The sequence below is a fragment of the Lepidochelys olivacea genome, assembly GCF_965140295.1.
Source record: "Lepidochelys olivacea isolate rLepOli2 genome assembly, chromosome: 3".
In the NCBI taxonomy this organism is placed as follows: Eukaryota; Metazoa; Chordata; order Testudines; family Cheloniidae; genus Lepidochelys; species Lepidochelys olivacea.
The window spans coordinates 122436226-122450621 of NC_140413.1; the positions used below are offsets into that span (position 1 = coordinate 122436226).

At 38.0% G+C, this 14396-nt stretch overlaps 1 protein-coding gene across 7 annotated transcripts in view; it reads left to right on the forward strand.

Annotated features, from left to right (window-relative positions):
- Positions 1 to 14396, forward strand: part of MAP3K4 (mitogen-activated protein kinase kinase kinase 4) — a 144648-nt gene that overhangs the window by 102167 nt on the left and 28085 nt on the right. For 4 of the 7 annotated variants that reach the window (XR_014710966.1, XR_014710967.1, XM_084624131.1 and 1 more), the window contains exons 15-18: positions 1985 to 2063; positions 6240 to 6336; positions 7290 to 7406; positions 12646 to 12746. Coding sequence is in view for 5 of the 7 variants with exons in the window: in XM_084624131.1 (XP_084480257.1) it covers positions 1985 to 2063; positions 6240 to 6336; positions 7290 to 7406; positions 12646 to 12746 (394 nt within the window). In the remaining 2 variants the exon portion in view is untranslated. The remainder of the gene's footprint in view (positions 1 to 1984; positions 2064 to 6239; positions 6337 to 7289; positions 7407 to 12645; positions 12747 to 14396) is intronic. The other 3 variants (XM_084624132.1, XM_084624134.1, XM_084624135.1) reach the window with 3 other exon arrangements.

A 14396-nucleotide genomic window follows, 5' to 3' on the forward strand; every position in this document is an offset into this window, starting at 1 on the left:
TCAGAGACTTTGAGAAAATAAATATAAAGTGGTTTTTGTGCTTTACAATCATAGTATTCTTTCCTCTGAATGTGTATGGAACCAACACCTCAGCTAGCATTGTATAGTGTGGGAGCTATTTATGTGATAAAACCTAAACTCGAGGTTCTGACCACTTTTGGTCGTTGAAAGATAACTTGGCAGTTTTGCAAAAAGTGGGATTTGCAATGGGAACTGCACACAAACATCAGAAGAATACTCCAGTAACATTCAGGATAGCTGAGCTAAATTCAGACCCGGTGTAAACAGAAAACGACTGAGTTGAAGTTAGTGGAGGTTGTGCCATCTTACACCTGGTTTCAATTTAATAGATTTTTACGGTCAGATGGGACCATTATGCTCTAGTCTTATCTCCCGTATAACACAGGCCATAGAACTTCACAGAGAAATCCCTGTGGCAACCTCAAACTCTCTGTTTTGAGCTTATATATATATATATATATATTAGAAAGACCTTTATCTTGATTTAAAGATTTAAAGTCTTCAAGTGATGGAGAATCTATCACATTCCTTGATATTTTCTTCCAGTGGTTAATTACCCTTACTGTTAAAATACATCAGTTTACTGGGGTCTCAATTTGTCTAGCTTCAGTTTCCATTATTATGCCTTTGAATTGCAAGAGGAATTTTAGCAAGGTGGAAGAATGTTTGTCTATATTTATGACCCTCACCGCAGTTGTAACTGAGCACATTAAAAACATTAATAATTTTATCCCCAGAAAATACCTGTAAGATAGGGAAGCATTAGTACTCCTGTTTTACAGATGAGGAAACTGAAATATAGAAAGATTAAGTAACATGTCCAACTTCTCTCACACAGTGTGTAGCAAAGCTGGGAGTTGAATTCAATCCCCTGCATCCCAGTTCAGTACCTTAGTCCCACAAGACCATCCTTTCTCGAGAGAATTGCTGATGTTGTGGGTGAACAGAAGAGGGTCTCCTCTTATGCTAACAACAGCAATTTTTCTGGGTCAGTGTTGAGCACTATATCTCAGAGTGAACAGTATCTTTGAATGTCAGCCAGGTCTAATGCTTATCTCTGTGACATAGAACCCTTTTTTTTTTTTTAAGAAGATAACGAAAATAAAGCAGTTTATTCAGTAAACGTGATACTTAATTTTATGGTCTTTGTCAATGCTTGCATATAATTCCTACTAGCATTATAGTGTAGAGGGGCTGTTTTGTTATATATCGTTCATGCAGTGTTGTTATAGCCATATTAGTCCCAGGATATTAGGAGAGAGAAGATGGGTGAGGTAATACCTTTTATTGGACCAACATCTGTTGGTGAGAGAGACAAGCTTTTGAACTTACACAGAGGTCTTCTTCAGGTCTGGTCAGGTTTCCCAGATCTGAAGAAGAGTGCTGTATAAGTTTGCAGGCTTCTCTCTCTCACCAACAGAAGTTGGTACAATAAAAGATATTACCTCACCCATCTTCTTTCTATCATTGTTCAGTCTTTTTAACTACTTAATTCTGGCAAGTCTATTGCAGAGAGGAGTGTCTAGCAATGAAATCCTAACTTTTGGCTCCAGAGATTTAACTTAATGGAATAGATAGAAGAGTCGTATTGCACATGACAGACTATGCATGTATTAGTACATTTTAAGCAATAACACCCTGCCTGTGTTGACTTCACCTCAGGATAATTGCATGTTAGAGAAATCATGTTGCAGTCATTGTCTAAACTACCTCATACATTAACAAATATATTTCAGTTAGCAGCATACATAACTATATAGGTCATATCTGTGGTGAAGAAACAAATTTTGGAGATTTCGGATTTTTATGTCTGAAGACAAATTTAAAGGCTTGATCAAAATTGGAAAAACTAGTAAGCCAAATTTTCTTCAAATCTAGATAAATGACTTTTTTTGGGGGGAGGGCAATTATCTTGTTTCGTGTACAATATCATAACTTTTTTGTTGTTGTTTCCCTCTCCTAGAGTTTACAAGCTCTGATGAATGAATGCATCGGCCATGTAATTGGAAAACCTCACAGTCCTGTTACAGGTTTGTACATTGGTAAGACAGCAGTTACTGGCATTACTTCTGGAACCTAGCTACTGTAGTTTGTATAAATAAGTTTGAAAAATAACAATTTGATTGCAAGTTAATTTTAAAACATTAAAGTTAACAATAAAAAGGTACTTTTAAAGCTTTTCCTGGTTGTTCTTATATGAACATTACTGTCTGATTTCAGAGTAGCAGCCATGTTAGTCTGTATCCGCAAAAAGAGAAGGAGTACTTGTGGCACCTTTGAGACTAAAATTCGTTAGTCTCTAAGGTGCCACAAGTACTCCTTTTCTTATTACTGTCTGAGTCATCATTAAACTGTGGAAGTGTTAACACAAGTAATGTATAAAATGACAACAGTCCATATTTTCAAGTAGTTTTTTTTATAAAGTAAATCACTCAGGTGATTCCTCTGACTAAGGGCAAGTCTACACTACAAAATTAAGTAGACCTAAGTTATGTTGACATACAGTCACTGCAGTAATTAAATCGCTTTTGCATGTCCATGCTATGCACCTTGTGTTGGCAGTGTGCATTCTCACCAGGAGCAGTGCACCGATTTAACTGTAAATGTGGGACAGCTTCTGTAAGGCAGCAACAGTCGATGTAAGCAACACAGTGTCTACTCTGACACTGCATCAACCTAAGTGCTATGCCTCTCACAGAGGTAGAGTTATTAAGTCAGTGTAATGGGGGAGTTACATTGGTGGAAGCTACATTTTAGTGAAGACACTTACAGAGTTAGGTCGATGTAAGCTGCCTGTAGTGTAGACCAAGGCTAATTAGTGTCCTTAAATGGCTCCCAATAGAGTCCCATCAAGTCTTCTGAAGAAAATATTATGGCTGTGAGGAGTTATAGCTTTGGGGAAAGTCAGGGCTGTATAAAGGCCTCTACTGTAGTTGATGCCATTGCAGATAAGAATAGAAAAGTGAAAGGGTGGCTACAGCAGAATTTCAGATTCAAGTCAGAGGCAAATGTTTGTAAGAGCAAGCTAGTTATTCTAATACAGTGTATTATCCGGTTGGGGGGCTTGTCTGCAATGGCAAGTCACTGCGTGGAAAGTCAGGGTCTGAATCTACAGAGCAGCTGTTTGCCACATAGTAATGTCTTGTGTGGATACTGCTAAAATGCATTGAAAGCCAAGCCATATTCCAGGACGTTAGTGCACTGTAGCAATGTCCACAAGTGACATTATTGTGCGGCAAGCTGGTACACTGCAGATTCATATCCTGGATTGCTGCACAGTAACTTGCCATGTAGACAAGCTCAAGTGATTTGATGTGTTCTGTGGATCAATTTCCTTGCAGTGCATTTTTGACTTGTTTATTTTTATATTACATTGAAGGTTTGTAGACACAAGTGATAATGCAGATATTAAAACTGTTTGAAAAGAAGCTTTAAAATGTTCCTTGTTGCTTGATCCCCGTTAACACAAAAATTTTACTAGATCTAAAATGAGCTACTTCCCATGTGGGCTCATAACCTCCACTGAAGTGTTAAATATGGCATTGTATCCTTGTTTACAAATCTACTTCTTGCCTAAAGTTACTATTTTCATTCCCAACTAGATATATATTTCCATGTAGTGAGTGTCATAAAATTAAGTTAATCTATTTTTTAAAAGACAAATGTTAATATTACATTAGTTTGCATTGAACATCTATTGGTTCTAAATATTTTCATAAATAAGATTATCTAATGACTAATGAATGAGTCTGATTACATTTATTTTGGTTTAGTATTAAAAATGAATTCTATTTATTTGTTAAAATCATATTCAGACATGATTCTGGATAAAGAGTATACAGCAATACGTTTGTAATTATCTACAAGGGGAAATAGGTTGGAAACCATCTGAAAGAGCCGAAGTTAAATGTCAATCTGTGTAAAATGTTGATACTGTAGCTGCAGGCTATTGTGAATATCTTTATTAATTGTATGGCCTAGGAAAAGGCAGTGTGATTCTTTCTTAAAATGTAGATTAGAAGAAGAATTGCCAAATATGTAATTCAGTGCATCTAAAATTATAATCAACTATATTATTGACTCAGAACTTTAAATTGAATTAAGCAAATGTTAATTGCAAAGCTTTTCTTTGATGTTGCTATTCAGTAGTGTTGCTACAACAATAGAGATGTGACATTCTGTTAGGCTTTAAATGCAACCAAACTGCCTTGCCAACAGAGTATTTCTGATTGTACCTGGAACTCTTGTAAACCTTCTTGTGATTTGTCAAGGTTAAAAATGTCCTTTGTTAAAAAGGTAAACTTCTGTGTTGTGGGATTTCATGCATGAGGAATATTAACTTTTTTTTCATACATATGTTTCTGTCTTATGTCCTTGTAGGAGACTTCTGTGCTGATGTCCGGTGCAGTACTTTCAGTATCTTTGTTAGATTCCAGAAGATATAACTTCCAAAATCATTTTGGCTGCTTACTGCCCACACTGCAATTATTATTTCATTTTAGCACCATTGTTGTGGTTAGGAATGCTATCTAGTAATTTCTCTCATTTCCCACCTCCTTGCCAGTGCAATGAGTCATTGTTAGACATTCATAACTCTCATTTTCCTGAAGTTGCATACTGGTCCCTCATGTTTTCACATAGTCTTGACGCACTTCACACGTGTTAAGGCACAACATGGAATGGGGCGCACCTGTTGGTTTTGAAATCATAAGCAGCTCTTCCATGCCATGATGAATGAGGGCAAATGGGTTTAGATGGCAGGGGGAATGAAGGGATCAGAGAAAAACAGGAGAAGGAAGAAGTGTGGGTATTGTGTAAAGTACAGAGAAGTGGCATTGGGAAGAGAGAAAGTAACAGGGTTGAGCTGAAGATATCATACATGGAGGGAGGGAAGCAAAAGTAGTACACCTGGAAGAAAAAGCATTATCTCTTTGTTTTAAGTTCAGTGAATTTAATATCAAAATAGAACACTTATTTGCAAGTAACAAAAAAAATAAAAAAACTTTATTACAGTATCTGTGTTCAAATGACTGTGACTGTAAACGGTACAAGGTTCAGTGTGTGTGTGTGTAAGTCTTTGCAGTATTGGGATAAAACACTGGGTTTAATGTACAGAAAGATAGATAGAGATACACAGATATCTAACTTCTTTAAAAAGGAAGTGTCCAACTTTCTGGTCAGTTGCACAGCATTAATTGTTCGTTTTGGTTGCTGGGAGGTATGTTTCTTATTCTGGCAGGGTAGCTTTCTCCTGTTGTGATCCCCTGTCTGCAGATCACATATCAAATACGTAGTTTGAAAGAATAATGTGCAGTGTCCTTCTCGAGGCTAGAGCTAGGGTTCATTTTATTATACATCACGCCAACAGTTTGGGTTGTAAATTTACAAGGGAGTCAGCTACTTTTCTGTCCACATAACCCTTACCCCACTCTGTGCTTTCCTTTAGAATGGAATAGTTAATGTACAATAAATACTATTTAGAATAACCCAGTGAAGTGTTCTGTGCTCTTCATATAAGCTCTTAGATTCACAGTGAAACTAGTTTAGAGATGAGACTAATGTTCATTTTGGTTAAAACAATGGTTTTAGCATGCATATGAGCCCAAAATACTGAAACACTTGCAAATGCTGCTTCAGCCATGACTGAATGCACAGTACTGATCAAACTATTTATTTAGCTTACTGCATATATGCATGGCATTTGACCTGCATGCTTTACTTTTTATCATTGTCCAGAAAATTAATATTTCTGGTGCCAAGAGCATTGTATAAAGCAGTAGTGTTGGCATTATTCAGTTTTTAACATTTTGTTTATTTACTGCATAAAAAAGTAATAAATTAACACTTTCCTGTGAAGTTGAAAAAATGAAAATACAGTTACAGTATTTTCATTAGATGCACATCCTGTTACAGCTATTTTTTCATTCCCTTGATTGTTTTTAATGGCTGTTTATATTTTTTAGAAATCTGATGCTGAAAGTTACTAGTATGATTAGTATTACTTTATAAGTGATTTATTTTAAATGAGTTTTTTGGGTTTTGTATATACAAAATCAATAAAATATTTTGATGTAAATAGAAGCTGAACTTATGTAATTGATTAATTTGTGGGGGGATCTTTAACAAAATCACAACAGTATTATTTTTAAAAATTTTTCATAACAGGTGTTTTTCTGACATTGTAATAATATCGATGTGTTGACTTTTACCATTTGCAGCTATTCATCGAAACAGTCCTCGTCCTGTGAAGGTACCTCGATGCCACAGTGATCCACCAAATCCCCATCTTATCATCCCAACTCCTGAAGGGTTCAGGTATTCAGCACTTGTCCAGATTCTTAAGTGTCAGCTTTCTCCTCTTTCACTGAAAGTTTGATGTTACTGAAGCTGTTCGTTTAACTCAGGGAACTGAATATAGTTTCTCTAAAAATTTGTTCTGATAAAGCCAATACTTCTGTTTTTGCAAGAGGAAAATCAAGGAGATTTTTAAAAAAGAGTAAAAGAAATCTGTATTTTCAAGGCATGCTTTTGGAGATGATGCATTTTCTCATTTGTTTAATGCTCTTATTGCTGCATGCTTTCCAACTTTAAAGTCATTCTTTGTTTCCTTCTTTACAAAATTGCTTGGGGAAAAGAATATTTTATAATGAGATTCAGTATTTTAAATACTGGTAGTTAACTAGCTTTTTCCCTTCCCCTGAGTGAGTGAGCGAGCGAGCGTGTAATGCCTCTGACTTTGCTTCTGTAGTTTAGTTTACATGAGATTTTTCAAAGATAACACCCTTGAATATGGTGGCATTTCTGTATCTTAGTGTTAAATAATTTTTAAACTATATTCACATAATTGTTCCCCATTAAAAGTAGGGCTAAAATATTTTTGAAAAGCTTCCAAACTAATTTTGCCATAGAGCCTTCCACATAAACAAAATAAAGGGCTATATTTTCAAAGGGGATGTTGCCCAGCCTCAGAATATGGATCCACATTTTTTCAAAGCCTGGTATTTACACACACAAATTGGGAGCTATTCTAGAGGTAACTTGAAATGTTGGTCTCTTAACATATTAGGTGATTGTTTGCCCATTGACTACTCTGCTTCTAAAACTTTTGGGACCAAATTTATTTTACCAAAAAAAACCCTTTCCCCCCACATGAATAAACTTTAAAAATCGACACTGTTTTTGATTGTTTCACTATCTTATTTTTAAATTAAATTTTCAACTCCATCCACTTTTTCAACTGTTTCCTGAAGTCTTTCTTCTCATCGCAGCACGCGGAGTGTCCCTTGTGATGTACGGAACCATTGCAGCGCTGCTGTCAGTCGCCCCGCTCCCATCGGTAGCGACTCAGCTCAACCAAAACCTGTCAGCAGTGCAAATGATACCAGGTAGTTCCACTCCGCAACGCAGAAGTCTCATTTCTGTTTACATCACCCATGCAAATTGCTCCCATTAAATACATTCCATTAGATAATTTAAACAGTGAAAGTCCATCCCGTCATGTGCTCTGTTCCAGTGGCTTCTTCATCTGTGTTCGACTTATGTGAAATTATTATACTATAGAAGTGCATGTTTATAAGTCTGCACTGAGATGCACAAGATGGTAATTTGAACATACAGTTTTGACCTTACATATTGGTCAAAAGACTATACATTAATTCATGCAGTAAAAATACTCATGCAGTTAACATATGCCATTCAGTTCCTCAGTAAATTAGCTTTGATAGGTTATTAGTAATTGGTAAATGTTCCACTGCACATGTATTTCTCAAGGAGGTTTTAATATGCAAATTAATCAGTTTATTGTTTACAATTAAACTGTAAGAATTTTTAATATAATACAGAACTGGAAGGAAATTATTTTTAGTGAAGAAAAATACTTGTGAAAGTTTCCTGGTGGCAAATACAGAGTACTACAAATAAGTTTTGTGGGTGGATTTCTACCTGTGGTTTCTTATACCTGTGCAGAATAAGAACACGACCAAAGATGCCTTTCATGTTTCAGAGCAGTGCCATTTTCAAAAAACGTCAATAAATTGCTGGACAAATCTATTCCAGTACCTTCCTATTATCAGGCTTGCAACATTGGTGTCACATTTTAATTTGTCCCCTCACATCTGGCCACTGCCAAATGCTGTTTGTTCCTCCATGGTTTCTAAGTCTGCTTTTTCCTCTGCATCCTGACCACAAAAATCCTTGTTGATGTCTTGGTAATCTCTTGCCTCATCTACCGCAATCTTATCTTTTCTGGCCTCTCCTTACTCCCCCGCAGTCCATCCAAATAGTTGCTAAAGTTGTCCTCCTCTCCTATGATTGCTGTCACTTGCTCCTCCTTGCGTTGTGCATCAAGTTTAAACTCCTTGTTCTCATGTTCAAGTGTCATCCTACTCCCTCTCTGTACCTTCCATTCAAGCCCTTCTTATATCCTTTCCATCCCTCTCCCCTCCACTCTTTCCCCTCGTATATTTCTCCCATGTCCATGTTCAGGCTTCTTTCCCCTTGCTTCCTGTGTCTGGTGTAATCACATACGTACTGTCTGCTAATTGACCACACCTTATCCCCACAAAAATCCTGCATTGCTTTGAGTTTAGACCGGCTGTATTACATCATAATTGTGTTTGTGACAGATATAGCAATTTCCTGCAATATCCTGAACAAACCTTATTGAATTAAGTTTAAGTAATTTAGAAGTTCATTTTATTAAAAATGCAAATGTTTGTGTTACTGTGGGATTGTATGTAATGTCCCTAGGGAGGAGACATGACTAATGTAAACCCTGAGAAGTGTTATCAGCTTCAAAGGACTGTTTGAAACATGTGTCAGAATGAACTTCTAAAGTTAAGCAGGTTTCCCAGGAAATCTCTAGTGGGGGGTGACAGCGGATATAACTTCTCCAGTTTTGCAAGAACTTAGCCTTTTGAAGCTTCACCCAGTGGGAAGGGACCTTTATCAGCTAATAAGCTGTTACATGAGGACAAGATCAGAAGCCCAAAGGAGTGACTTACAGATTCATGGGTGTTCTTATTCTGAGCTAAGGTGGTTATGTACATCACAGAAGAACCTCTGGGTGCAGTTTTGAAGGCCTGTTCACCTGCCAGAGCCCTTGTTGGAGTTGGGGTGGTCTCTGGTAAATTTATTAGAATGCATGTAGTTTTTTATTGTTATGTTTTTTCTCTGTAATGCTTTCACTTTAAGAATAAATGTTCTTGCTTGGGAAAAGCTGTGTGGTGGTTTATAACAGTGGATAATTATGCTATTGACAGCCTCTGAAGAGAAAGCAAATCAGGCCTGCTTTGGCAGTCTGACTTGATGGGGAACTCACAGTGAAGGCAGAGAACTGTGTAGCCTGGAAAACACCCCAGTGAGGAGGGAAAGAGAGACAGTCTCCGCCCAAGAAATATAAAATGCCTGAAAGTGGTTCCCTTGCTGGATTACAATTACAAAGGGGGATTATTATCTAATTAATGTTGTAAGCCCCTTTTGGCTGAGACCACATCTGCTCCACAGCTCTGAGCACTGTGCCAATACTCAGCAAATAATCTTGGGAGTAGCAATCTCATTAGTGTTCTACTGTTGCCACCTTCCTTATAGTTCAGGGCGGGGGGAAAAATTAGGAAAGGGAACAGTCTGTCAGTGGAACATTCATATAAGGACTGTAACTAACTTCCTGTGTGAGTTGAGTGGGAAAGAAATGAACTTCAATTTTATTTGTTCAGCAATTTTGTTAACTTACATTTTTGTGGTACTAAAATGTTCATCACGGCCATGCTTTGAAATAACATCTGTTAAAAACATGAGACATGCTTTTAATTATAGTGGCTAGTAATTGTGCAGAGGTATGATTATGAGTTCATAAATGAATAGCAGTTATTGTTTAAGACCTCTTAATATTTTGACATTAAGAGGATTTATGCAGTTAGAATACTGTTAATTATACTAGTCAAATGGTGATTATGAAGTCTTAAGATTTCTAAATACCTTATGGATCTCAATTCTTTTATTTGTATGGTCATAGTGCCAAGAGCTCTGTTGTGCTAGTCATCATATGCACCTGGTTCATGCTCTAAAGAGGTTACAAACTCATTTGAAATAAAATGTGACAAGAAAATGTAGCAAACATTAAGAGGCGAAGGGGAGGCAGAAAGAACAGGACAACAGTAATAAGATTGCATGGTTACCTAGATGAACTATGCACACAGCTTAATTAGTCTGAACTATTTTAAAGTTTGTTATTTTTAATAAGTATTATCCGCTATCTGCAACTGCAACTCAACCAACCATCCTGGTTAGCTGATTTGTTGTAGGTGGCACAGTAGAAGCAGGTTTTGAGATATTTGGAGAGGAATGGATTATGACCTTACAGATCATTTCAGGGGGAGTGTTCCAGGCATAAGGTGGCAGTTCTTTTGACATAAAACTCTAACTAGCATGTCTCCAAAGTATCTTGTGACTTCACGTTCTGTGATTTTTATGCTAAAAGTTTTGATATGCATCCCAAAATGGTCTCTACATGTAGAAGCTGGCTGTACAGTACACTCTGTGTTCACTAAAAGAACAGTCCTGGTCTTTGGAAGAATACTTCTGGATGCTATTTCTGTGTTTATCAAACATTCTCTGTACTTCCATTTTAAGACCGTCATTACAGAAGACCCAGTAGTAGTGATCAGCAGTGCCAAGCACTTTACAGATCCTTTTCATGGTTTACAAACAGAATAAATAACGCATGAACTATACCTTTCATTTAGGAGCTCTAGCAGTTTCAGAAATCAAGAGAGATGTGGTTGAGTAGTATTTGTGGTTTCTAAAAACACATATTGAATCAATCCATTATTTAAATATTCCTCTTATGTTACAGACCACATAAAACAGATTTCCCCTACTCTGCCCCCAGCTCCTTCTGTCCCACTCCTTCAAATTTCCCCTGGAGCGTGTGAGTTACTTGAAGTGGTGCCTGAGCAGCTGCTTTTTGAACAGGCACAACAGAGGGATACAATTTTTGACTATCTTATGCTTTGGTGTGATGTTATACTATTGAATGCAACTGGGACAGACTTGTAATTCATGTGTGATGGCGAACCCATGTATTGTGGTATCTGTAACAGTCACCGTGTGTGTGTTTCTTGTTTTCATTTTTTTAAACAGATTAAAAACGAAAGAATTAAAATGTTTGTCAAACTACAAAAGAATCGAATGATCAACAATAGTTGATGGAAGGAAAAGAAATAAGAAATATACATTTCAAAGAACTGGGACTTCACTTCTTAAGAGCATCCACATATATATTTCGGCCAATAATATTAGAACGTTGGAATGGTTGCAGTGTGGTACAGAAATCTATGTATTCTGTTCATTAAAGAAATAATTCCCTAGAAGTTTGCATGCTGTTCTTGGAGTCATCTACTTTGCCACTCGTTTGGGAGTTGGAAATAACAAACTGCCGTGTTTTCTTCTACAACAGAGGCAGTGAATTCTGATGTGCACGATCTGTATTTTTAAGTTGAACTCCGATCGCCCATGAACTAAATAAATAGTATTTAAAAACTAACTATGGAAACGGGAAATCTGTAGTAGCATTGAAGAGAATTGTCATTCAAGAATGACTATAAAGTTCTGTGCACAGCGTAATCCACTTAAAGTGAACTTCAGTTTGTAATGAAGTAGAATGAATGTCCCAAACATTTCCAACTCAGTCTGCTGTCTTAATTATAGTTATCCTCATTTATAGTGACGTTATTCTATGGGGAAAAAAACCCTCTTCACTAAGGAAGGTTCTATTGTATTTAAGAGGATGGAGGCCTAGCCACTGGAATAGCGTAGAAACAAAGCTTTAATCTGTTCTAAACATTTGCATTAGGTGCATACAATTTATAGAATGAGAACTTTCTAAACCAGTTGCACTAAGCAATGTGTGGTGCACAAATGCTACCATAGTTCATTCAAGGCTGTTCTTAAAATACTCTTTTTTTATGTAATTTGAAAATTAAATGCAAAGCAATTTTAATCTATTAGTTTATATTGAGCTTTTTGACAGTTTGGGGCTGTGCTATTTCTATACTAATTTTTCCAATTTAGTTGTTGAATGTCCAAGGTCGGAGAAGGTTGTGGTTGGTCATTTTGTATTTACCCAGACCTAGTATTTGAGCAGATTTCCTTCAGTCTTTCTCACTGTTTCTTTACCTGTTTAATAATTTGCATATACAGAGGCTCATAATTAATTTGTGCAAGGTAGGGTTCCTGTTTTGTCTTCCGGCAGTATTTATCTTTTAAATAGGACTCTGAGCGGAATATAGCTCTGAAGTTCTTTGAGCTTGATCTGGTAAGGTATTGAACCCCTGTAGATCCCATTTTAATCAATAGGAGTTTCAGGTGCTTAACGCTACATAAGATCCAACCTTTAGGTTGGTGGATTGGGACAGTTTCTCCATCCAGGATTTAGATAATGTCACGGAGAGAACAGGAAAGAAAATGCTGAAGATACACAGTACTTCAGTTTACTTCCCAAGAACTGGTTTTGCCTTTGTGTGGTTTTCATTAATGGGATCACACTTGCCTCCTAAGCTTTAGAGGTTCTGTCACTTCAGAAGTGCAGTTAAATTGCTAATTAGGACGGTGGCTGTTTTTTAACAGGGGTTCCAGTGTCCCTGAAAATGATCGACTGGCTTCAATAGCAGCTGAGTTGCAGTTTAGGTCCCTGAGCCGTCACTCAAGTCCCACTGAGGATCGAGAAGGTGATTATTTCGATAACAGATTGTGATCTGGATCTGCAAATGATTAATGTGATTAATGAACGTATTGTCTCTCTCCTGACCCAGGTCCATAGAATTCCTTTATCAACTCTTTATTTCTAAACAGGTCTTTACTGTGTTAGATTTAAATTAATGACCAAATTTTCAAATTAGGCTGCCTATGTTTTCCCAAATATGTATGTGTGGGCTTTTTTTTTGTATGTAGCTTGTTTGGCTTTTTTAATAAACCCGTGGGGTGTTCCACTACAGCAGGGTGGGCAAATATTTTGGCCCGAGGGCCACATCGAGGAATAGGAATTGTATGGTGGGTCATGAATGCTCACAAAATTGGGGTTGGAGTGCGGGAGGGGTCCAGGCTCTGGGGTGGGGCTGGGGATAAGGATTGTAGGGTGTAGGAGGGTGCTCTGGGCTGGGACCGAGGGGGTTTGGAGGGTAGGAGGGGGATCAGAGCTGGGGTTGGGGCGTGGGGAGAGGTTCAGGAGTTCAGGCTCCGAGCGGCGCTTACCTCATGCGGCTCCTAGAAGCAATGGCATGTCCCTTCTCTGGCTCCTACATGGAGGCACAGCCAGGCGGCTCTGCACGCTGCCCCGCCTGCAGGCACCACCCATTGGAGTGCCAGAGGGGGCCATTGGAGTGCACAGGAGCCAGAGTGGAGCCATGCTGCGGCTTCTGGGAGCTGCTTGGTGCGGATTCCGGGAGCTGCCTGGTGCAGCCCCTGCGCCCCAGACAGAGTGCAGGAGCAGGGCCCAGCCGTGTGGTGCGGCCCCCAACCCAGTGCCCCGGCCAGAGTGGTGCGGCTTGCGGGCCATAGTTTGCCCACTCCTGCACTACAGCATTCAAAATGAGATTGATACCATAGTGACATTTTGTTGGAATATCCCCTGTATCAGTGACTAGATCTACTCTTCTCGCACACCTTCTCAGCACAGTAACCTGGCTGTGAGGTGAGGATTTCTCAGGCTGTGGATCAGAAGCAAAGACTGTAGCTGCTATTGCAGCATCAGTGTTACAGGTAAGTCCCCAGAGCCAGTACTTGCACCCATCACTAGTGGGGAGAAATGACTGGATCCACATGTTGGTAGATTGATTGATCTGGGCCTCTCCTCCTCCTCAGGAGGTTTCTCTGACCCCTCATATTCTTAGGCATATAAGTGAAATATATTTAAACAACTTCCTTAGAAAATAAACTTGTTCATTAAGAAGTTTCATTTTATATTTTGTATGACGGACAATGGACTTCTCCAGTATTTCAGCCATCACTTATGACTGGAGTTTGAGTATAGTAGATTGTGTTGTCTGTTTCCAAATTGGAAGAAACGTTTAACAAACAATTGAACTTTTAAAGAATATTTTTTGATTTGCTTGGTTTGCCTGATCATTGCCTTTTACCTGTGCCTGATTTTGAAGGGGAGACTAACTAGGTTGGATTGACTATTTATAAACAATTTTGCAATGCAAAGTCACTTTTTATGTATACAGATGCTGAATTTCTGCCGTGTGTTATATATAACTATTTCTAAAGATACTAAATTGTCTTAAAGTTCAAAGAATGTAACTAGATGTAGTGTTGCCTCAAATACCATAACGAAGATCAGTGTGAGTTGTTAAATTATCAGGTGTTTTAATCCTGAA